This window comes from Canis lupus, chromosome 9 (genome assembly GCF_011100685.1).
Source record: "Canis lupus familiaris isolate Mischka breed German Shepherd chromosome 9, alternate assembly UU_Cfam_GSD_1.0, whole genome shotgun sequence".
Taxonomy (NCBI): Eukaryota; Metazoa; Chordata; class Mammalia; order Carnivora; family Canidae; genus Canis; species Canis lupus.
The window spans coordinates 54,958,059-54,981,232 of NC_049230.1; the positions used below are offsets into that span (position 1 = coordinate 54,958,059).

The 23,174-nt window shown below is 57.9% G+C and overlaps 3 protein-coding genes across 9 annotated transcripts in view; 2 read left to right on the top strand and 1 right to left on the bottom strand.

Moving 5' to 3' along the window:
- The window catches only part of ZER1 (zyg-11 related cell cycle regulator), a 30,749-nt gene extending 27,625 nt beyond the window's left edge, over positions 1-3,124 (top strand). For all 4 annotated transcript variants that reach the window (XM_038549140.1, XM_038549143.1, XM_038549142.1 and 1 more), the window contains exon 16: positions 1,433-3,124. In XM_038549140.1, coding sequence (XP_038405068.1) covers positions 1,433-1,490 — 58 coding nt within the window. In that variant the 3' untranslated portion in view covers positions 1,491-3,124. The remainder of the gene's footprint in view (positions 1-1,432) is intronic.
- A 3,827-nt stretch (positions 3,125-6,951) lies between these two features.
- On the top strand, positions 6,952-10,345 carry ZDHHC12 (zinc finger DHHC-type palmitoyltransferase 12). Of its 4 annotated transcripts, none has more exons than XM_038549152.1 (5): positions 6,952-7,110; positions 8,541-8,677; positions 9,070-9,147; positions 9,337-9,503; positions 9,691-10,345. In XM_038549152.1, the coding sequence occupies exons 1-5, from the start codon at positions 7,011-7,013 to the stop codon at positions 10,016-10,018; spliced, it is 810 nt and encodes a 269-aa protein (XP_038405080.1). In that variant the 5' UTR covers positions 6,952-7,010; the 3' UTR covers positions 10,019-10,345. The 4 variants fall into 4 exon arrangements, with proteins under 4 accessions (XP_038405080.1, XP_038405081.1, XP_038405083.1 ...); XM_038549153.1 differs by having other exon boundaries at positions 9,340-9,503; XM_038549155.1 differs by having other exon boundaries at positions 9,713-9,914.
- A 74-nt stretch (positions 10,346-10,419) lies between these two features.
- PKN3 (protein kinase N3) lies at positions 10,420-20,308 on the bottom strand. Its single transcript, XM_038549150.1, has 22 exons — positions 19,951-20,308; positions 18,568-18,808; positions 18,210-18,355; positions 17,628-17,739; positions 17,409-17,536; positions 17,018-17,201; positions 15,976-16,122; positions 15,784-15,893; positions 15,534-15,677; positions 15,086-15,161; positions 14,833-15,001; positions 14,537-14,639; positions 14,368-14,435; positions 14,027-14,090; positions 13,789-13,880; positions 13,249-13,425; positions 12,494-12,556; positions 12,317-12,393; positions 11,343-11,485; positions 11,147-11,254; positions 10,880-10,960; positions 10,420-10,784 (listed from the first exon to the last, which is right to left on the bottom strand). The coding sequence occupies exons 1-22, from the start codon at positions 19,963-19,965 to the stop codon at positions 10,572-10,574; spliced, it is 2,661 nt and encodes an 886-aa protein (XP_038405078.1). The 5' UTR covers positions 19,966-20,308; the 3' UTR covers positions 10,420-10,571.
- Positions 20,309-23,174: the final 2,866 nt, after the last annotated feature.

Consider the following 23,174-nt stretch of genomic DNA (forward strand, 5'->3'; position numbering starts at 1 on the left):
GTGATAAAGTATATTCTAGAGAACTGGCGGGCGAAGGCAAATGGGTTTGCACAGGGCAGAGTTGCCAGGGCCAGCTGCTATGCGGTTTCACTCCCGTGCCTGAAACCCCATCATCCTTGATCTCGCACCGTTCCGGGTATGAGCGACTCTCAGGAATGCTGCATGTGGCATCAGCAGTAACAACCTTGCTTCCTCCAGGATCCATTCCAGAAGGGAGCACAGTTACATTGACCCCAGTTCTGAGCCCGGTGTAGAATCAGGAGTATCAGGAGCAGGGATCTGGGACTCAGAAGCACCCAAACAGGGACTCACTGGGCTGTGCAGCATCTGCCGTTTCTGCAGTTCCTTTAGCAAAAGGCGCTTCATAAACAATAATTGACAGATTCCTCTCAGTTTGAGAATGGTAAAAATGAGTGGTTCTCAAATGTAATCTCCCTGAAGAATCACCTGAAAAGGTGTTAAAAATGCACAGGCCCATCCTAGATTTTCTTTCCCAGTAGATCTGGGATTGGGGCCTGGGAATATTCATTATCAACAGGGATCCCAGGAGATTTGAGAAGCTGGGTAAGACTGACCCGTAACCTACTCCAGTTCCTCTGAACATCTCTGTAAGACCTGAGACATGTATCCCAGCTGGCCGGCTTGTCTGAATGAGGTTGTGACACCAAGGGGAGCTCAGAAGTCATTCCGCCCATCCCACTCCTGTACCACTCTGGGCACCCCTTACTTCCTAAAAGGCAGTAGGCACCTCTTTAGCACATGGAGGCTACAGTGAACACCACTCCTACCTCCAACCAACTCAAAGGCATAGCGTTGAGCCGGAAGGCCATCCGAGGTCCCAGGTGATACCTAACTGCAGTAGGGCAGTGGTTCTCAAGGGTCAGTCTGGAGGGGGCACAAGACTGTGGCTCTGAGCACCAGTGGTGGTTCCCAAGACCATGGTGCTGGGCCTGGCCTGGCCGCGTGGAGGGTGTCAGGAGCCCTATTGCTGGCATGGCTGCCCCAGCCCCACCCGGACCTCCTCGAGATCGGGATCTCTGGGCAAATCTGACATGCAGGCAGTTTGGAGATCACTAGTAGGCTGCCTGGGTAGGTAGGGGGAAAGTGAAGAAAGCAGGTGGTGCTCAAGAAAGGAGCAGAGAGGGTTGTGAAGGTCAAGCCTGAGCCATTTCAGGGGAGCCCCTAGCCAGAGATGCCCTGGGGCTGAGAGGTAAGGAAGGGGGTCCCAGGGAGGAAGGAGGGGAGCACAGGGGCCTGATAGTATTGGTGGCCACAGGTGCCATTTCCTAGGCACTGGGCAGGAATCTCCTCAGTCAGTGTCAGCATTACTGTGGACATTTGTTAGCAAACCCATTGGCCTCATCAGCCAGGAGGGGCCAGGCCCACCCGACCCAAGACTGCCCTCTGATCCTCTCTCTCCTGTGGTCTCCAGCAAGGTGATTGAGCACTGCAGTAACTTTAAAGAGGAGAACATGGACACGTCCAGATAGAGGCCTCTGCCCCTACGGCCACCACGGCTCTGGACCACAAGGCCAGGAGGAAGCTCTCAAGCAGCCCAGCTGGCAGACCCCCACCGGGGAGCCTCCCGCTGGATGAAGGGACACAGGGGGACTTTTGCACAACCGACGCTTTTCCTTAACATTAGTGAGATATATATATATTATATATATATATATTATATATATATATATATATATAATTTTTTTTTGGTTAGGAAGTGTGAAGTTTTGTGTGTATGATTTCTGTACAAAAACAAAAGAAACACTCCTTGAGTCCCCGCAGCTTCCTCGGCCACCTCAAGCCCCAACTCCAAGCCTTCATTGCTGCCACTCACTCCTACTCCCCTCAGACTAAATGCCTCTAACGTTGTGAGTCTGGTCCTTTCCCAGTGACCTCAGACCCTGGCCTCGCTTCCCATTAGGAGAGGCAGAGGGCTTTTGACAGCCCACTCCAGCACCCCAACCCACCCGTCAAAGCCTGAGAACCCCATCTGGGCTCCTGGGTATGGCCGATGGGGTTTGGGATGAAAACCAGCCCCACTGGGCCTCCTGAATGCCTTGGTGCTCCCAGCCACGGGCCGTCTGGGGCAAGGAAGTGAGTGCCCAGGCCCAGGCAGCCCCAGCCCCAGAGGACCCTCAGGAGCGGGGCTCCCAGGGGCCCCGCCGTTCTCTGGTCAGGCCTGCCTGAGGCCACGCTGCTATGGAGGCTGCCTCCTGGTCTCCCACCAGGTCCCAGGCTACTGAAGGCCCCAGCCCAGGGCTGGTCAGAACTCAGGCAGATTCCACTGCCCCTTCTGCCAAACATATTCAGCACCCACCCCGGCCCTGGAAGCCAGCACCGCCAGGGCCAGGGGCTTGTTCCTCACTCCCCAGCCCTTCCCCTGCCCGCAGCACCCATGGTGCCCCAGCACCCCACCAGCAGAACTGAGCCGGCCTCATTTGCCATGCCCCCTCACCTTCCCCGCTGCCCGGAGGACCCCACACTTCTCTCAGGCAGGAGGTCCCCACTCCAGCTGGACCTGCAGCAACAGGCAGCTGCCTCCAGACCAGCACTGGGCACAGCCTGCAGTGGCCCCACGTGGCCCTTCTGAGCCCCTCTTCCCTGCCCCCAGGCTACCTTGGGAGCCTCTGTGCTGTGTTTCAGAGAAGTATGAGCTACAAATGTATCTTGAAATATCTTGTGGTCCTCCCTTGACGTAACTCCGAATTGCTTCTCTGGAGACAGGCAGTGGTGAGGAGGCCCCTCCAGAACAAGGCACTAGGGAAGCAAGGCCGACTCTGCAGGCACCCCCTCGGGGATGACCTCTCTTCCTTCTTCTTTCCCTGGGCCTGCTTTTGGACTCTCCTGGCATTTCTGCCTCGTGACAGAACAGGCTGGATGAGCAGTCCAAGGGAGAGACACCAGGCCTTCTCCCCTGAAGTCTGTCCCTGCCAGCCCCGGGAAGGGGGCGGCTGCCCTGTGCTTCCCAAGCTCGGCAGACAGGCCACATCTGCCCCTCCCCTCCGTGTTCACCTGGCGTGAGCCAGTGCCTGGGCAGAGCTCACATCGCGTTGCTTTACCACCTGGGGCCTGGGTAAATGTACTTTGGGATGTCACAGAAATACATTTTTGTGCAAAGTGGAAAGAGCAGTGTCTTTTTTGCAAAAGGGGTGGGGTCAGGAGAGGGGCTGGAGCCATTTCAAGCACTGGGCCTTGAAGGAGGGGACCTGCAATGGGGAGCATGCATCGGGTGGATTTGTGTGCCCAGCTTGGGGACAAGTGGCAGATGGGGCTGAAGGACCTGCCTCCCCTCATTCTCTGCACTCTCCCGTGCCCCGACACTGGGATACAGCTGCAGCAGCCCCACAGGCCACCTGCCTGGGGTGGTGCAGTCTGATGGTAGACACAATGTTCTGTGTGAGCACGGAGCAGAGAGAGCACCTCCTGGGGCCGGTAGGAGTAGAGTGGGGCCCTAGGAGACAGAAGTTAGTTGGACAACTGTTTCTGTGAGGGAAGGGCACCTTCAGCCTGGTGGTAAGAGGCGTGGTGTCCCTGAGCAGGCAGGGAGGGCTTCTCTTGAGCCGAGACCTGTGAGCTGGAGCCAGTAAAAGAAGGCTGTCAGGGGGTGCCTGAGCCACTCAGTCGCTTGAGCGTCTGACTCTTGATTTTGGCTCAGGTCATGATCTTGGGGTCGAGGGATCAAGCTCCAGTGGGGAGTCTGCTTGAGATGCTCTCTCTCCCACTCCCTCTGCCCCTCCTCTCTAAAATTAATAAATAAATATTAAAAAAAAAAAAAAGACAAAGCTTCCAGGCTGGCTATGGGTAAGCTGCGGAAGGAACACTGTCGACAGAGGGCTCAGCTAGAAGGGCTTTACAGGGAGAGCGGTTAAGCACCTCCCTGCAGCTGTAGCAGAGCAAAGGAATTAAGGCACAAGCAGGGAGAGACGGAGAAGTAGCTGGGAGGGTGGCTTTGCCCTCCAGGCTCCTGAGGTACTTCCAAGGCTGCACCCAATTGAGGAGAGCTGTTCCCCAAAGATGCCAGGTGTGTGTGCCTTGACCAAACTCTAGCCACGCTCCCCTGAGGCCTCTTCTCAACTAGGCCACAAACTTGGCCTATAAGAGCCCTACTACGGGCTCTTACCGCAAGTGATTTTGTCCATCTCCCTCCCCTACATTAAAACAACCACTTGGGCACCTGGGGTGGCTCAGTGGTTGAGCGTCTGCCTTTGGCTCAGGGAGTGATCCCAGAGTCCCAGGATCAAGTCCTGCATCCGTTCCCCACAGGGAGCCTCCTTCTCCCTCTGCCTATGTCTTTGCCTCTCTCTCTGTGTTTCTCATGAATAAATAAAATCTTTAAAAAACAAATTTTACTGTTTGTCTTAGCCACCACCTGACCAGAGGCCCCCCCACACTACCCTGTCTCTGAGCATTTACTAGAAGGGGTTTACAATTGTGAATCCTTCCTCTGTCCTTTAAAAATGTATTTGTGGGGGATCCCTGGGTGGCGCAGCGGTTTGGCGCCTGCCTTTGGCCCAGGGCGCGATCCTGGAGACCCGGGATCGAATCCCACGTCGGGCTCCCGGTGCATGGAGCCTGCTTCTCCCTCTGCCTGTGTCTCTGCCTCTCTCTCTCTCTGACTATCATAAATAAATAAAAAATTTTAAAAAAAATGTATTTGTGTCTCCTACAACTCAGGAGACCCGAAAGCCATTCCTTCAAAGAGGAAGGATCCAGAAGGATCAGGCCTCTGTCTCCCAGTCCCTATGGGAGGACAGGCACCTAACTTCAATTACTGCCAGCTGGCACACACAGCTGGTCTACTCAGCATTACACTGACCAACCTTTGGTGATTTTTCACTTCTCTGAGACACTGCCGTTCCTTCCTGCTCCCTTTGTTTATGTATTTATTAGATTTTATTTATTTATTCATGAGAGACAGAAAGAGAGGCAGAGACATAGGCAGAGGGAGAAGCAGGCCCCCTGCAGGAAGCCCGATGTGGGACTCGATCCCCGCATCAGGGATCAAGCCTTAAGCGGAAGGCAGACGCTCAGCGGCTGAACCACTGAGGCGTCCCTCCTGCTCCCTTTAAAACATCCATTCAGGGACGCCCAGGTGGCTCAGCAGTTAAGTGTCTGCCTTCTGGCTCAGGGCGTGATCCTGGGGACCTGGGATCGAGTCCCACATCGAGCTCCCTGCGTGGAGCCTGCTTCTCCCTCTGCCTGTGTCTCTGCCTCTCTCTCTGTGTGTGTCTCTCATAATAAATGGATGAAATCTTTAAAAAAAATAAAAATAAAACATCCATTCACTTCTGTACAGATCAGAGTTGAACTCACTTTACACTGCAATAGCATATTACTGATTAGAATCTGTCCTTACCACTTTAGTGTCTGACTTTGTCTTTCAAACCAGCACAGGGCCTGACACGTGGAAGCTGCAGAATGATTTAAGTGTTTCCATTCAGCATACTAAGTCATCCATGGCAGTAACCAAGACTGAGTTACAAGTGACTCAACTCAAATACCTACCCAGGCTAGTCAAAAGTGGGAGGGAATTCATCAAGGGAATCTAGAGGTTAACATCAGCTTCAGGAATAGCTGGATCTAGGGGCCAAGGCAATGTTACTTACACTCTTGCTCCTTCTTTCACTGCTACTTATCTCTATAAGTTGGCTTCATCCTCTCCTACCACAGTCTCCCTCCACATAGTGTAAAAACAGTTGCCTATTGCCCTTAAATCCTATCCCTTATGCAAGAGATGTGAAATAATGCCCCTTTCTCTCTCAGCATTTATACAGTAATCTTATAGAATGATTCTGATTGGCCCTGCTGAGTTACATGTCCACCGCCTAGGACCAATCACTGGAGACACTGAAAGAGAAAAGCATTGAAAGAGTTTGGCCCTCTGAAGTCGTATGCCCACATCTTGTCTCCTCTTACTCTGTGGAGTGAGGGACACAGTTCCTCTAGAACCATATGGGATGGGGAAGAGTCAGTTAGTTCTCCAACAGATAAGGGGATGCTGAGCTGACAAAACAGATATCAGAAGAGTGTACTGGAGGGGCCCATCTGTTGGAGAAAGAAGGTGGATGTTGATATCAGTGGGAAGTGTGGGTGGAAAGGCAGTTCTGAACGGGGAATGCCTCGGGGACACAGTTGAAGGAGTGTGAACACTGAATGATGATGAGATTTTGTCTCAGAATAGCCCGAAGCCTCTGGCGGGCAAGTCCTTCTGGCAGGGTGAGGTGTCGGCGTATAGAGGGGGAGAGGACAGTCCCATACTAGACACTGACTGTACTTGGCATTATTTAATCCTCCCAGCCACCTTGGCGGGGGGGATGCTATCACCAGTCTTCACTATATAGACAGAAAACAGAGGTCCGAGTGGTTCAGTAACTGGCCCAAGCTCACACAGGTAGGAGCGGGCAGAGCTGGTATTTCTGACTCTGACTCCTCTTGGGCCCCTGGTACCCAGGATCTGCACCACGGACGACCACTTTGCGCTCATCCGGTTTGCAGTGTCAAAAAATGAATAGCAAGGAAGTATGGGTATCACCACAGAGCAACCGCGGGCGGGACCTGCCCCCGTAGAGATCTCAGTCATCGCATCCTTGAAAGCGGCGCAATTCCCCGACCTGCAGCCACAACCAGACACCTTGAACATGGAAGCGCCCAGGGGCCTGTACGCATGCGCGAGCCGTAAGGCTGGGGAGGGCGGGGCGAGAGCCCGAGGGGGCGGGGCCGACACTCGCGCCTGCTCCCCGGCTTTCGAAACTTACCTGCCTGGCGGGTGGGGGCTGGGGTTGGGGGAGTTACCCGCTGCGCGCGCGCCGGCCCCGCCCTCCACCTCTTCAGGCACCTGTTGGCTCGAGGGCTTCCTCGGGCGCAGCTGCCATCCAATAGACAGCCTCCCCGACCCAGTCAGGCCCCGCCCACTCCCTGGCTCCACCAATCCTCGGGCGGCCGCGTCCCCTCTCCCTCGGAGGGCCCGCCCCGCCAGGCGCCTCTTCCGGGTGGGGCCCGGGGCGGAGGAGATGGCGCCCTGGGCGCTCCTCAGTCCTGGGGTCCTGGTGCGGACCGGGCACACTGTGCTGACCTGGGGGATCACGCTGGTGCTCTTCTTGCACGATACCGGTGAGCCGGACCCCGCGCGACCCCGGACCCACCCGATCCCGCGTGATTTCCCAGACGTTTGGGTCTCCTGCTGAAAACCCCAGAAATCCTGGGATTCACCCCATTTCCGCCAGCTCCTGAGCCTCCTCCCCATCTATCATTCCAAGAGCCACCTGTCTTCTGCCTAGTACCCAGTTCATCCCTAATTAGTCCCAGCATCTTCCTGATGCCGCCAGATGCCCTGTGCATCCCAGGACTCGTCCCGCGCCCACCAGAGCCGACGACCGACCTGAGCCCCCGTCCCCCCTGATCCCGGGACCCACCCGACCCTTCCCGGGAACTGACACCCAACCGTCCCCCCGTAAGATTCCAAGGATCTAGTAGATCAAGGACTGGCATCCGGCCCACTTCAGGGGCCACCAGCTGCCCTGGTCCAGGCTCCCTGTCCTGAACACCGAGGGGAGTGGCCATACTCACTTCTTGCCCCCAGGTTCTCATCCACCCCACTGACCCGACCCGCTAACATCTTCCCCCTCTTCCCCCCTGCCAGGCTGCCTCCAACCCGAGTTCTCAGCCACCCTCCCTGCCTGCAAGGGTAGCCCCACTCCCCTCTCCTTGCTCCAGCCTCAGCTCCTGGACTGGGGGGTGTTGTCACTTTCCTCCCAAGACCTTCTCGAGCTTCTTCCACCATCTTCACCCTTCAGCCTAAAAACCTGCTCCATCTCTCCATCAAAAAGGACCCCCAACCCATCTTTCCTTCTCTGCTGCTTTTCACAATCAAGGGGCCCCAGAGTTGTCCACATTCTGTCATCTAACTGTCCTGTGCGTGCCCCTCACTCCTCACCCCCGCCCCCCCCCCCCAAATCCTGATTCACCCCCATGAGCTGGGCCTTCCCTGGCCTGGCCCTCCTCTGTCTCTATCTCATACACATATCAGACCTGGCTGGTCTCACCATCATGGAGCCAAGGCAGGGACCCCTCCTCCCTCTCCCCTACATCCAGTCAAGTCTGGCCCCTTCACCGCCTCACCCCTTATCTACCCATCTTTTTGTCTCCACTATTCCTGCCAGTATCCCTGTCTGGCTACCCTCCTCTCCCTCCTGGATAGGCACTCTGTCTCCAGGCTTCCCCCTGCTCCCCCATCCATCTTTTCTCCAGCAGCAGGAGGGTTTTAAGAAACAGATCTGACCCTATAACTTTCCATGGTTCCTATTGCCCTCCAGATAAAATGCAGATGAACTTTTTTTTTTTTTTTTTTTTTTTTTTGCTGGGCCCAGACTTCTCCCTCCTGTACCCTATGTAGTGTCCACACTTGACCACTCATTAAACCCCATCTCCAAGCCTTTGCTCAGCCAGGGACACAGTCCCCACCTCCAACTACACCTCCTACACACAGCTTCCTCCTGTTTGGCTCTGGCCCCAGACTCACTCTCCTCCTCCGGCCTCTCCAGCGCTGCGGCAGTGGGAAGAGCAGGGAGAGCTGCTCCTGCCCCTCACCTTCCTGCTCCTCGTGCTGGGTTCCCTGCTGCTCTACCTGGCCGTGTCGCTCATGGACCCAGGCTATGTGAATGTCCAGCCCCAGCCCCAGGTAACTGGGGTGGGGGAGTGTGTGCCTGAACCCTCTCCCTCCCACCAACAGGACACCCAAGACTGCTGTGATGGTCTCATGGCAGGATCTGTGCAGAGCGCTTTTCTGGGGGCACCTCAGTGAATCCTCTTAGCAGCCCTAGAACCCCATCCCCTACATCCGATTACCATGAGGAAATCGCCAAGGCCCAGGGAGCAGATACAAGTGGCAGAGGTCACAGGGCTTCCCTGGGGCTTCCCTGGGACCGGAGCTCTCTGCCCCACCCTACCACTCCATTATGCAGGGGATGGTTTCCCACCCATGCATACCCAGAAATGAGCTAGTCCCCAAGGAAAACCTGTGCATCTGTCTCCCAAGGGGACCCCATCTTATGCCCCATCTCCTACTTTCAGGAGGAGGCCAAGGAGGAGCAGACAGCCATGGTTCCTCAAGCCATCCCCCTTCGGCGCTGCAGATACTGCCTGGTGCTGGTGGGTGCAGGGACCTTCACGGGAGGGCGTGGGGACTGGGCCAAGACTCCCTGACCTCCTGCCCCCGTGCCGTGGCCTCATCCAGGAAGGCCTCCAGATTGAAGCCCCAGCCTCATAACTTCATCACTTCTCTCAGTGTTGGGCCCGCAGGGGAGCTGGCATTGAGCACACCTCCCTCCCTGCCCACAGCAGCCCTTGCGGGCCCGGCACTGCCGGGAGTGCCGTCGCTGTGTGCGCCGCTACGACCACCACTGCCCCTGGATGGAGAACTGCGTGGGAGAACGCAACCACCCGCTCTTCGTGGCCTACCTGGCGCTGCAGCTGGTGGTGCTTCTGTGGGGCCTGTACCTGGCATGGTGGGTTCCCCTACTGCCCTGGGTTTGGGGGAGGGCCGCAGCAATGTGCCTGCAGGGTGGAGAGAGCCAGGACTCCCTCTTCTGTCCAGGGCCTCCAACCTTCTCCCAAGAGGCCTGCCCGCCGGGGCTCCCTGGGGCCGCCCTGCCCTCCCCCAGCCTGGGTCCCCATCTCTATCCTGCCCTGCAGGTCTGGCCTCCATTTCTTCCAGCCCTGGGGGCTATGGCTGCGGTCCAGCGGGCTGTTGTTTGCCACCTTCCTGCTGCTCTCCGTCTTCTCTTTGGTGGCCAGCCTGCTCCTCGCCTCACACCTCTACCTGGTGGCCAGTAACACCACCACCTGGGAGTTCATCTCCTCGCACCGCATTGCCTACCTCCGCCAGCGCCCCAGCAACCCCTTCGACCGCGGCCTGACCCGCAACCTGGCCCACTTCTTCTGCGGATGGCCCTCAGGGTCCTGGGAGGCCCTCTGGGCCGAGGGAGAGGAGGAGGAGGAGGGCGGCAGCCAGGCTGTTTAGGAGGGCGTGGGAGGGAAGGCCACCAACTTGTGCCTGAAAACCAAACGGGCTGCACCCAGCTGCGGTCAGCCCTCGGAAAGCCTGGGGTTCTTCACTCCTGCTCGCTCCTCCCAGGCCTCAGAGCAGAGCTGAACGACAGAACCCCTGCCTCAGTGGGCAGTTCTGCCTTCCAAAGGAAGAAGGGGAGGCAGGGGACCTGTGGGGGGCTCAGGCACAAGCAACCTGGGCTTGGAGGCCCCCCACACACCAGGATGCCTCCAGTGCACAGTTTTATAAGTTTAATAATCCATAAAGCGAGTCAAGTATTAAAAAAAATACCAAACCAAACTGCTCCTCACTGCCTGCCCTTTCTGGTCCAGGTCTCAGTGAAGGAGGGAGCTGGGGTGGGGGTGAGGGAGGAGGGGACATTCTGCCCAGTGACCAAGCAACACCCCCCACAGCAGCCCCGCCGCTGCCACGTCAAGGCCCGAGACCCACAGAGAACCTGTGAGGCCCGGGCCTCCAGAGCAGGGCAAGCAGCTGGGCGGACAGGGTGGACTCGCCAGAGAGGCCGTCAGGGCCCCAGGAATCCCTCTGACACAAAGTCGAAGTCCCGGAAGGCGGCCTGCTGGCGGGCAGTCAGGGGGCTGCGGGGGTCCGGCGGGGTCAGGGCCGGTGGTAGCCCCGTGAACTCGCCCTCGAAGTAACGCAGGTCCGTAGGGCCACACAGTGTGGGCAGGAAGGGGGGCCGGACGGTACGGGCGAGCAGGGCCTGCCAGTCGGTGGTCTGGGGGCGAGGGCAGAGCTGCCTGAGATGGCAGAACAGCAGCCCACGTGGCCCCGCGCCACCGCCCACCGTGCCAGGCACCCAGGACCACTCACCCTGAAGAAAGGCTGGGTCTTGATCTCTTCTGCATCCTGCTCACCTGCCCCCAGGCGCTGCTCCGGGCACTTCTGGAGGAGCTGGGCAAAAGGACAGAGGCCCATGGAGGGCGCTTTTGGGCCCATGCACTGCCCGCCTCCCCACGTACCCCAAGTGAGCTGGGCCACAGGGCCCCCAAGAGAATGGGTGGTGAAGGGGCAGCCCGCGAGCCACAGAGCGGCAGCCCAGCCCCACCCTGCCCCTGCCCCTGCCCCTGCAGTGATTACCTTCTGAATTAGCTCGAGACCTTGCACCGATAGAAAGTGGGGATATGGGGCATCGGCATTGACGATGCAGTCAAATACCTCTTCCTCAGTGTCCCCCGGGAATGGGCACTGCGGGGAACAGAGCTCAGCAGGGTGCATGAGCCACCCCCGCCCCGCCCCAGCCTGCAGGCCCCAGCAGCCTGGGGCTGGCACTCACCTCTCCCACCAACATCTCATAGAGCAGCACACCCAAACCCCACCAGTCCACGGCCCGTGTGTAGGCCTCCTGGGTCAGCACTTCTGGGGCCAGGAACTCTGGGGTGCCGCAGAAGGTGCTTGTCCGGTCCCCAAAGCCGATTCCTGCAAACCAGCACCCACACTGATGCCGGCCTGCTGCATCTCATGCACATCACCTCAGTGGGTGTAAGAATGAACAGCCAACCCTTATGACCTCAGGTACCGAACCCCACACCGAGCCCTGCCCCATGTCCTCAGAGGTGGGAGCGGTTTCTATGCCACCCGACAGGAAGAAGTGGAGCCCCAGGCAAGTTTCCATGCTAAGGTCATGAAGGAAATGGAGAATCCGGTACCCTCTTCCTTTTTTTTTTTAATTTTATTTATTTATTCATGAGAAACAGAAAGAGAGACATAGGCAGAGGGAGAAGCAGGCTCCTCACAGGGAACCCGATGTGGGATTCGATCCCTAGACCCTGGGATCAGGCCCTGAGCCAAAGGCAGAGGCTCAATCATTGAGCTACCCAGGAGTCCCTGATGCCCTCTTCCACTCTGAGTACAGTCTCTCCCTCTGGCTAAGGGCAAGCTGTGGCTCTTTAAGAGGCTCTAGGGCTGGGCAGCCCAGGTGGCCCAGGGGTTTAGCGCCACCTTTGGCCTAGGGCGTGATCCTGGAGACAGGGGATGGAGTCCCACATCGGACTCCCTGCATGGAGCCTGCTTCTCCCTCTGCCTATGTCTCTGCCTCTCTCTCTCTCTCTCTCTGTCTGTCTCTCATGAGTAATAAATAAATCTTAAAAAAAAAAAAAAAAAAAGAGGCTCTAGGGCTGAGAAGGAAAAACCAGCATGTCCAGCTGGTTCCTAGAATGAAGGCTGGGGTGGGGGCCACTCACCAATGACCCTGCTGGCCTGTGCTGGGCAAGATCAGTGGACAGGGGATCCTGGATGGGAGGCACTCACCTTCCTTACAAAGCCCAAAGTCCGCAATCTTCAGGAAACCCTGGGCATCCAGCAGAAGGTTATCCAACTTTAGGTCCCTGAGGGTGCGGGGGCAGATCAAAGGGGCCCTGGAACATCACGGGGGAAGGCAGCTGCTGCCCCTTCACCTACGCCCCCAGCACCACCAGGGCAAGTTACCTGTAAATTATTTTCTTCTCATGTAAGAACTGCAACCCGAGGATGACACAAGCCAGGTAGAACCTGTGGGTGGTGTCGGGGGAAGCTCAGGCCCAGGCCTGCGGGGGGCAGGGCAGGGAGACACCAGGATGGCCATGGCCTGGGCATCTCTGGATGTCCCAGCCAGAGTCAGACTGGATGAGAGACCAAGGGGAGCCCACACCAGGGGTGGGGGTTGCAGAGAGCAGGTGCTTCTCCAGACAGTGGCCTACCCTTCGATTATGCCAGGAATGATGCCATGTGTTCTTACGCCTTACTCTCTCCCACATCCTCCCAGCCACCTGCAGCTGATGCTTCTCACATCTGTTTCTAAAAAGAGGAACTGACTCTAGGGCAGTGAGGCCCCTGGGGTCACATAGGTAGTGGCAGACCCAGACTCCAGAGCCTGCATTCTGGTGGGCAAGATAAACTCCAGCTGCCAGTCACTTACTATACACTGGCTCCTGTGCTCAACAATTTACAAACATTGCATCCATCTTACCCAACAAAGCTGCGAAATAGTTATCAGCCCCATTCGCAGTGACGTAAACTGAGGCCCGAGGTTACAAAGCTGTGACAGTCTATGAGAGCTGCCAACCAGCATTTGAACCGAGGCTTCCTTGACTCCACATGCTCCTCTGCTGCCGGGTACCCTCAGGGAAGCAGGATGAAGGGAGCGGGCAGAGGCAACCGGGGAAGGCTTGCTAGAAGAGGCGGCAAGATAGATGGGAACGCACCGGGCATGGGGCTCAGGGAAGACATCCTCATGGATCTGCATCATGAGGTCACCACCAGGTGCAAACTCTGTCACAAAGCATGCGTGGCTGGAGGTCTGGAAGCAGGCGAGGAGGGAGAGCAGGAAGGGGTGCCCCGTGCGGCCCACGGCTTCCAGGATGCGTTTCTCGCAATACAGGCTGTGGTGGGGGGGAGGGGGCATTTGGAGGGAAGGAAGACCTCTGCTGGCTGTGCCCTGCCACCCACACAACACCCTCGGCTCTCTGGGCCTTCAGTCAAAGTGCCAGGCACTTTGATGAGTGATGAGTTCTCTCTACAGTGAGAGTGATGATTTCTACGTATCAGGCAGAGAGAAGAGGGGACCTGCCCAAGGGCACATGGTTAACAACTGCAGGTGCTAAAGACAGAGCCCAGGACTGGCCGGCGCCAGAGGTCACCTCTTCAAAGCCCCAAGAGCACTCAGCTGCCTTCCGGTGCCACTGGCCAGGCCAGCCATCCGGGGTCCCAACCGGGGCCGGGTGCCCACTGGCCCGACTACACACCTCTCCATCTCGTCCCGGCTCAGCACCTCCTGCTTCTTGAGCGCTTTGATAGCGTAGTATTTCCCCGTGCCCTTGAATTGCACCAGGAGGACCTGGGCACCAGAGAGAGCTTGGGCTTCAGGCGGACAGCACAGGGCAGCTTCCCCCACCCCACTACCCCATGGATCACAGCATCCTCCCAGCTAAGGTGCTGGGGCCTCCTCACCCCCCCACACAGTTCCCCACCTCAGCCCACTACCTTCCCAAAGTGTCCCCGGCCCAGCACGGCCAAGCAGCGGAAGTCCTGAAGCCGGGGGGGTTTCCTGCAAGAGAGGCATAGGAAGACAAGAGATGCTCCAAACTCTCTGTGCCCAGCCCCGGGCTGTCCCCACCAATGAGGCTGCAAAGCCTGGGGATGGGGGTGGGGGTTCCTGGGACAGTGGTTTCCTAGAGTCTGGAAAGCAGCTGGAGCTCAATAATGTGGGTTTAGTGAGTAAGAATCTGAGAGCAAGGAATATCAGATGATGTCTGAATGGACACACAAACACCCAAGTGAGTAGATAGATGTCTCAAGCATAAAAGTGGGCCTGCCGGGGGTACCTGGCGGCTGAGGCTGGAGGAGACGACCCAAGTTGCGTCCTGGGCTCCATGTGGGGGCGTTTGGTGCGCTGTGAGGGCAGAGGGGCTCAGAGCAGAGCAGGGCTTCCTTCTGTCCCACCAGCCCTGCCACCCTTATCCGGGCAGCCCCCGGGCCTCAGCACCCCCTCACCGGTATCTCCTCGGAGGTTGGCTCCCGGGGCAGGTAGAGGCGTGGGGGCTTGGGCGGGGGCCTCATCTCTTCTCCCAAGGGGCTCTTCTTGGGTGGGACATTACTATGTGGAGAAAGTAGACACATGGCAGGGCACAGGCAGATGGAATAGCCATAGGGACAAACACACGGCGATGCCAGAGACAGACAGATGGAGGATCAGAGGGTGAATGACGGGAACAGAACAACACCAATTGCACCTGGAGAGAGGCAGATGTGGCAGAGAAGAGGGCGGCTGAGGCGGGGTGGCTCCTCACCTGGGCGAGGCAGGCTCGGCAGCTCCCCGGGGTGTGGCTGGAGTCTGGGGACATGCTTTGGGGGGGCTGATTGTGCTTGGGGAGCTGCAGGGGGGCAGCAGGCTCATGACCAAGCGTCCCCAGGCCGCCATGCTGAGATTCATCTGGGAAGCTCTCAGAAAGTCCTGACCTGGGACAAAAGGAGGACTCAGTCCTGGGGCCCCCAATAGCCCCTGCCCTGCCCCCTAACTGCAAAGCTGTCTCCTGGCCACACCTCTGCGTTTAGAGAAAATGCGTTTCTGCCTCTGTAGCCGGGGCCTCCTCTCAATGACAGGGTCACAGAAGGTCACCTGCAGGGGGCAGAGGGCAGGGCTGGAGACAGGTCCCTTCCCATCCCACCTGCCATCAGGGTACCTCCCTGGTTCCCAGGATCTCGGCCTGAGCCCCCAGCATCAATGATGCAAGAGCCAGAGGGGTCCAGAGAAGAGAGGCACTTGTCCAGGGTCACAAATGAGGCCAGATAGTCTGGACCAAGATGTGGGCCTCTAGATTCCCATGCAGTCCCCAGACAAGGGCTGGGAACCCATAGTCCTGGAGCCCTGCTCCCTCGGGGCCCCAGTTTCCACTCCTACGTGTGGATGGATGAGTCACATTGTTTTGAAGGCCCTTCTAACTCCGACGGAGCTGGGGCCTGTCAGGTCAGAGGGCAGGGTCTGGGGCACCTGGGCAAAGAGCAGCCCCTGTGGCACCAGACTGATGGAGAGCTGGTGACAGGCATTGTCCAGGAAGTCCTCCAGCCGCAGGAAGGCCACGCCACACAGCTGCCGCCAGTCCCGCCAGCGCACCCCGATCTCCAGCTCCCGGGCCTACGTTGGGAGGGCCAGGTTGAGGAGTGGGGCATGGCACATGCCCCTACCTGGCCGGCCTTCCGCCCCCTGGCCTAAGGTCATGCCTGCCCACCCCAGGGCTCACCCGCTCCAGGGGGACAATAAACATCTGGTCCCAGGACTGCTTGGCCACCGGCGCCCAGCCAGTCTGGCCCACGCCACGATTGTCCACTTTCAGCACAGCCATCACCTCACCTGCCAGGCCAGATAGGGGGCTCAGAGCCAGCAAGGAGCGGAGGTCCTTTGCTGCCCCCAGCTCCCTGCGGCCCCTACTCACTGGCCAGATCTCCTCCTCCACGCTGAGGCTTGGCCCTGCCCCGGAGCCAGCCCTGGGAGGGGCTCCCGGCCAGTGCAGCTGCCGGGGACCGTCCGGGGACAGCCTTCAGCAGCTGCTCACAGCCCAGGAGGCGGACCTCCAGTGTCCCTGCGGGGAGCACGCAAGAAACACTGTCAGTGCCATTCTCTCACTGCCACAGCCAGGTCCCCTGGGACCGCAGGAAACCTACTTTCTCTCAATGATGTCTGAACCCAGACCTTGCCCACATTAGTTGGGGTATTTAGCCAGGTGACAGGATATAAGGTGGCCCCAAGTAGCCAGACAACTTCTAGGCCTTTTTAGCAAGCCATACCCCCGCCCCGCCTTCCCTAACTTGTCTACTTGGCCAACTCCCAGAAGCCCTTCAAGGCTACATGTAGACACCACCTCCTCCAGGAAGCATTCCTTGATTCCTTCTCAGCTCTGCTCACAATGGGAGCTGGCCCGTCCAACCCTGAACCAGCTCTGAGCAGGAAGGTGCCGGGCTCTCTGGCTGGCACTGTGTCCCGTGTAGGAAGTTCAGGGTTTCCAAAGTCAGCATGCTTAAATTATTTGTTGATTACAATTCAGCTACAATTCAGACAAATTCAGCTCAGGGATAAGAAAGAACTTCCTAGTAGTCCAGACTGCCCAGGACTGGTTACCAAAGGCCTCCAGGGCTGTGAGCTCCCCTAACACCGGCACTCTTCACATTGTCATCATGGTTTCTCATTTTGATAACAGCTTCACCGACCACGTTTGGACGATGCCGGCACTGTGCCTAGCACATCACAGGTGACAACTCACTGAATTTCACAGCAACCCTACAAAGTAGGTGCTGTTATCATCCCCATTTGACAGAACATTAAGCTGAGTCCAGAGAGTGGAAGTCTGTTGCCCGTGTTCACAGAGCTAGAGGGTGGTGGGACCAGAATCAAAACTCTCCAAAGTCCTCCCCCTCTGTGTTTCAGGGTACCCTTTGCAAGAAAAGGGGAGCCCTGAGGTGAGAGGGACTCCTGGCTACCTGTCATGGCGGTGGGCTTCACAAGCACCCCTGAAGGCTGAGGGTTCCCAGACACGGCCGTCCGCAGCTCCCGGGCCACCCGGCCACGCAGAGGATGAGCAGGAGGTAGTCCCTCCAGCAGCTGCTCCAAGGCCAGTCGCAGCAGGTCCAGTTTCTGGGAGGACTCCTGGAGCTGGGCCTGGGCCTGCAGGGCAGATAAGGGGAGGGGGCACAGGCCCGTGACACACAGGTTGGGGCTGGGGACAGCAGCTCGGACCACCTGGAGACACACACACGCCCTGGCCGCCACGAGGTCTAGACACAGTGGGCTCCCTGTTCCCACCCGGCACAGCCATCCCGCAGTGCGGAGGGCGCAGAGAGGGGCAGTGGTGAGAGGGCGTCACGGTCTGACCTCGGCCAGGGCCTTCCGGTCTTGAGTCCGCTGGCCACCCAGTAGCTTCACCACGTTCTTGGCACCCTCGGCCACAGCAGCCTCAATATGCAGCCGATGTCTTAGCTCCTCTGCCAGCAGCTCGGGACCTGGGAGGAGGCAGTCAGCTCTGAGGCCCATGCCCTGCTCTGCCCGGCCCGGCCCGGCCGGCCGGCCCCTCCCAGCTTCTCAAAGCCTCACCTGGTTCAGGGGACCCACTGGCTTCCAGGCTGCTGATCTTCATTCGCAGTAGAGCCACCTTCAGCTGGCTGTCCCGCAGCATCTGCTGGGCAGCTGCCAGGAGCTTCCTCTCCTGTGGGGTCATGAGGTATGCCCTCGTCGCACCCAGGCCAGCCCAGGGCCTCCCTGGTCAGACCAAGGCTGAAGCCAAGCCTCCCTCATCAGCCTAGGTCTGGGGCAGAGCCTCCTCCATCAGATGAGACAGGGCTGGGGTCAAACTTCTCCAATCATGTCAGAGCCAAGCTCCCCACATCATGCTGGGAGTTGGGGCTGGGAGTGGACCTTCCCTATTAGACCCAGAACAGGGCCTGGGGTTTCCCCATTAGACTGAGTTGTGCCTTCTCTGTTAAATTAGGGGTCCAAGCCATGCCTTCCCCACCAAGCTAAGATTTGGGGCTATGGCTCCTCTATCAGACTAATAGTTGAGACAATGTCTCCCTTAATAGGTCGTTGGCTAGGTTGCATTCCCTACAGGGGCTGGGGCAGCACCTCCCCTACTAATCCGAGAGCCACATCTCTCCCCACAGACCCCGGGAGCCTTACCTTGGGCGTGCCGTTGGCATATGTATGCGTCATATTCTCTGCCCCCTGCTTCACCTTCAGTTCCACCTGCAGCTGTCTCTGGAGAGCCTCCAGGTGCCGAGCCCTGGGCTGCTCTGCAGGTGGCTGGGGTCCCGGGGCCACAGGTTCTGTGCAGTGTGGGGTACATGAAGCCCTTACCCAGAGCCAGGAGCCCCCTACTCTATGGCCTTGCTGTCTCCTCCCCTCCCCTCCTGGGCAGGGGGACACCTGAGAAGGCTATGAGATTGGTCAGGACCAAGGTTGAGAAGCTGGCTGGGTAGACCTCCCCAGCACCTCCTGTCCCCGAGGGCCCGAGGGTCCGCTCAGACTCCACACTCACCAGCCTGGCCAGGCCCAGGGCCGGGCAGCAGGATGCGTGCATGCAGCGCCCTCAGCTCTCCGTGAAGCTGCTCCAGGCGGCGATTGGAGGAGCGCAGGAGCTGCTGCACATGGCCCAGGTGGCGGCGGTCTGTGGCTACCCTCCGCAGGTTCTCTACACCCTCCTTGATTTTCAGCTCCTTCTGGATGGCACGGCGGATCGCCTCTTTCTCATCCTCCGGGGGCCGCTGGTTGGCCCCAGGCTGTGGAAGGGCAGAGCAATAATGGTCCCGTCCCCAGCCACCAGCGGCCTCAGGTGCCCACAGATGGAAGGAGAGGGAGGCACGCCCAGCAGCCAGGGTGGACACCCGGGGCTTGGGAGGCATCTCTGACTTTCCAGCTAGTATCCCCAGGCCAGATGCAAACCCCAAGACTAGGCATCCTGCCCACGCTCCTGTCCTCTGCCACTAGGGAGGAGGGAGAGGGAGAAATTGTCAACATTTACAGGCAACTCTTGAACAACATGGGTTTGAACTGCACAGGTCCACCTTATAAGCAAATTGTTTTTGATCATACAGTACAGGGCTGTAAATGTATTTTCTCTTCCTTATGATGTTCTTAATAACATTTCCCTTTTTTCTAGCTTCTTTTATTGTAAGAACACAGTATAGAATACACATAACGTACAGAGTATGTGTTAGTCCACTGTTGATGTTATCGGTAAGGCTTTTGGTCACCGGTAGGCTACTGGTAGTTAAGGTCTGGGGGAGTCAAAAGTCATACGCAGATTTGCAACTCATGGCAGGTGGGGTGTGTCAGTGCCCCAGACCCCTGGGTTGTTCAGGGTCTGTCTCAGAACTTTGCAGACACTGGTCTGTGGATCCTCACGACAATCCCATGAGGTTGGTATAGTTATGATCCCCATTTTACAAATGGGGAAGCTGAGACACAGAGAGGTTAAGCAACGTGCCCAAAGTCACAACACCGAAGAGGGGATGCCACCTTCCTTCCCCCTTGCCAGTCACGCTTAATCAGGATGCTCTCTCCAAGACTGCGATTCTGAGATTTGGGGCCAAATTTGAGGCCAGAAAAGAGGCTAGGGAACCCCCCAAGGTCACACAGAGAGGGCAGCCAGAGGCCTGAGTAGGGGCCAGGGATGTTCCCTCAGGTAGCCAAGCAGAGACACGGAGAGGGGCTGAGGAGGTCTCCCGGGGCCATTCCCAGCTCAGCTACTGGGAGGAAGCAGAGGCTTTCTCACTATTTCACCCCAGGTGGGAGCAAGAAACAGAAAAATCTCTTTCTCAGAAGCTAACATTTCAAACCAACCAGTGCCAAAGCTGACCTCTGTCCAGAGTAACCCACAATGCCCCCGACCCCAAGGGCTCCTGCGGGACTTCCACCTTACCTCTCGGCTCTCCATCTCCTGAGCCCAGTGTTAAAGGTTGTCACCCCAGTCTCAGGGCCCCCCCCTACTCCAGGCCTCTGCTGGCCTGGTAGTCAGAGGGCAGGGGCGGGGCTCAGGAAATCCTTTGAGGGCCCTAGGCCAGAGGGCCAGAGCCAAAGGCCTGAGCAAACAAAGATCCCATGGAGCAGGGGGCCTGGCCACCGGGGTCCTGAGTCACCCAGCTGCGCTGCTGGGCGGAGGTTCACAGGAAATCGGAAAATGTGCACAAGCTGCTGCTGGAACAGGCGGAGGGACCTCCGGAAGAAGGGAGTGGGAGGGGGCAGATGCAGTGCTTAGGGCTGTCTAGGCCCTTGGGGTGGGGGCACTCGAGCCTTGTGGAGGACACTCCACCCTTGAGCATACCCCCACCTCCTGTCTGCTCTGGGCGGACATACACACCTCTCCCTTGCTGCTCTACAGCTGGGACCCCACCCCATTCGCTCTGAGTAGACCTCCACCCCTCCCTCCCCAATAACAAACACACGGCTTTGGCTGCTGTGTCCACCAGCACCTACTGCCAGCACTGGCAGGATCCCAGCCTCCCTGCCATTTGGACTAGAACCCTGTGTACCCGAAGGTTCCCACCCAGGTGCTGGGCAAGGCCCTCCGGCCCGGCCAAACCCCACATGCCTTCGTGATCCGGGTAGGACCACCCCCCCAAGAGCCCAGGGACTGGTGCCCTCCTGGGCTCTCTTCTCCCTGCACACTCGGATTCCTCTCCACGCAGGACCGGCCCCAGTGCGCCCCAGCGCCCCCCTTTGCTTTCTAGGTCGATTCCCATCGGCCTTCCAGTCCTACCGGGAAGAGCTGATTTTAGGCAACTTTGGCGCCCATGCTGGTGGCCCTGACTGCTGGCCTGACCAGAGGCTCTGAGTCCCTAGGGGGTGATCTGGGGGCGTTTTCAGGGGACATGAACGACTCACCCCCGTGCTCAGGTCTGCCCTGCGAGGTGCAGCGAAGCCCGGGGCCGGGACTGAGAAGGGACCCGGGAGGGGATGCGGGTCGGACCTGGGGGTCGCGGCCGGGGCTCGGGGTGCCCGCGGCGTGCACGAGGCTCCCCGGCGCCCTGGGCCCGCGCCCGCAGCCCGGCCTCCGCGGGCGCCGTCCACCTGCCGCGGCGCCCCCTCCTCCATGGCGCCGCTCCGGCCGCTCGGCCCCTCCTCTCGCCCACTGCGGTTCCGGAAGCCCCGGCCCCTCCGCCAGGACTTTCAAACTTGAAACTTCCCGGGAAGCGGAGCCCGAGCCGCGGGATCGGGCGCCCCCTCCCGAGGCCGGCTGGCGCTCGCGGGCCCCGAGATGAGCGCCGCCTGTCGGCCGCCAGGGTCTGCGCCCGGGACCCCAGGGCTCCAGCCGACGCCCCGCTGGCTCCGGGGCCCCGCGTCCGTCCTGAGGCCGCAGTCCCCGGCCCGGGATAGAAGTGCGGGGAGGGACACCTCCCGGGCCGGGGTTCGCCAGCTGCCCAGAGGGGTCGGGGGCGACAGCGCCGCCTGCCGGCCGCCGGACACTGCCCGTGGGGCCGGCTCAGCCCCTTCCTCCGAGCCGTGCCACCACCTGGTTCCCGCCCGCAGCCTTCTCCTCGTCTTAGATCCTTGGTGACAAGTGGGTTAATCCCAAACCCGTCACCCTCACGGAGTCTTGTCCCTGTCTAGAGTCACTACTATAAGAACGTCTGCAACTGAAAGAAAGTAAAGCCTCCCCCAAACCCTCCCAAATTACAAACCATGGATGAATAAACCAAACATCTCAGGCTCCGCCACTCAACCACAGTGGAGCTTTCTGGGTCGGCCAGGGCTTCCCTTGTCCTCAAGAATCCACCCAAACAGAAGACACACACCGTAGGAAAGAACCACTATTTCAGGAAAGCCGACCAGTGGGCACCAACTGACCTGGCAGCGGCTTGCCTGTATAGGAATTCTGGTATCCTGTGCTAACTGGCACCCTGTGCCAGGACTTCACTGGAAGGAGCCTGGCCCAAGGGTCTGGAGGTGAGTGGGGATCAAACATGGAAGGTGGCCGATTTGATGACTCGGAACAGGTGCCTTCCTGTACTTTTACTGAAGGAAATCATGTCAGTTGCACTTTGCTCTGACCACCCTCCCTCCCCAGAGTGGAAAAGGTGATACTGACAAGCCATGACAGTCCTGGGTTGTCCCGCAATGGGAAATCAAGCAGATGACACCAACGTATGCAAGAGCAACTGGGTTCAGTGGGGGGCATGCCTAAATTTCATAATCAGAGGCATGTCCAGGTTGCCAAGGGCTTAGATAACAGCACATAGTAGGCTCTTTTAAATGGGGGTTGAGGGGAATCCCTGGGTGGCTCAGCGGTTTGGCACCTGCCAAACCCAGGGCGTGATCCAGGGCGTGATCCTGGAGTCTCGGGATTGAGTCTCACGTCGGGCTCCCTGCATGGAGCCTGCTTCTCCCTCGGCCTGTATCTCTGCCTCTCTCTGTGTGTCTCTCATGAATAAATCAAATCTTTAAAAAATAATAATAAAAATAAATGAGGGTTGTCATCAAGTTGTGTTGAGTTGAATGTTTAAGCATAATTTAGAGCAAAAAAAGACAATGTTTCTGACTGCTAGTCATAGGACTGAAGGAAAGGACAAAACAAGCTAGTAAAGCTCTTTTCAGCATAATGTCTCTCTCCCATCCTGAGGATCATTTATCTACTACAGCCAAGAAAGCTGAATTATGTGAAAGAAGTCAAAATGATTTTCCAAGTTTGCTGTGTGTTCTACTGCTTCGCTGGTCAACAAAGGAAAGGAAGTCAGAAGTAGCAGAATCCATGAACCCCAGGCTGGGCAAACCCACAAGGAAACCAAATCCTAGGCTGATGGAGAAGCCTGACCAAATAGCTTCATCCTTTCTGATGGTACTTCATGAAACTGCTAATTCTTAAGAAAATTGAAGTTCCCTTCACATTCAGCATCCAGTGGGTAGTGAATGGTGCAAACAACTCTCCAGCTAACTGGCGGCTAAAACTGTATAAATATCAACTCAAAGAAATATAAAACTTCCTAGCAGGGCACATTAAAAAAAAAAAAAAACAACACAAAACACTTTTTTTTCCTTTCTATACTTCCCTTCCTGGTATGGCAAACATCCGTCTATGTTTAGATTTGCTGCCCTTGGGTAGTAGGGAGTATGCAATATCACCAAGTAATCAAGCTGGCACACTCCCCA

Coding starts and splice junctions, on each gene's coding strand:
- ZDHHC12 (XM_038549152.1), top strand. CDS start 7,011: ATGGCGCCCTGGGCGCTCCTCAGTCCTGGGGTCCTGGTGCGGACCGGG. Junction 8,678..9,069: donor ATGTCCAGCCCCAGCCCCAG/GTAACTGGGGTG, acceptor TCCTACTTTCAG/GAGGAGGCCAAGGAGGAGCA. Junction 9,148..9,336: donor GCAGATACTGCCTGGTGCTG/GTGGGTGCAGGG, acceptor CCCTGCCCACAG/CAGCCCTTGCGGGCCCGGCA.
- PKN3 (XM_038549150.1), bottom strand. Junction 17,537..17,627: donor CAGTGGGTCCCCTGAACCAG/GTGAGGCTTTGA, acceptor GCCTCCTCCCAG/GTCCCGAGCTGCTGGCAGAG. Junction 12,557..13,248: donor TTCCCTGAGCCCCATGCCCG/GTGCGTTCCCAT, acceptor CACCACCCACAG/GTTCTACCTGGCTTGTGTCA.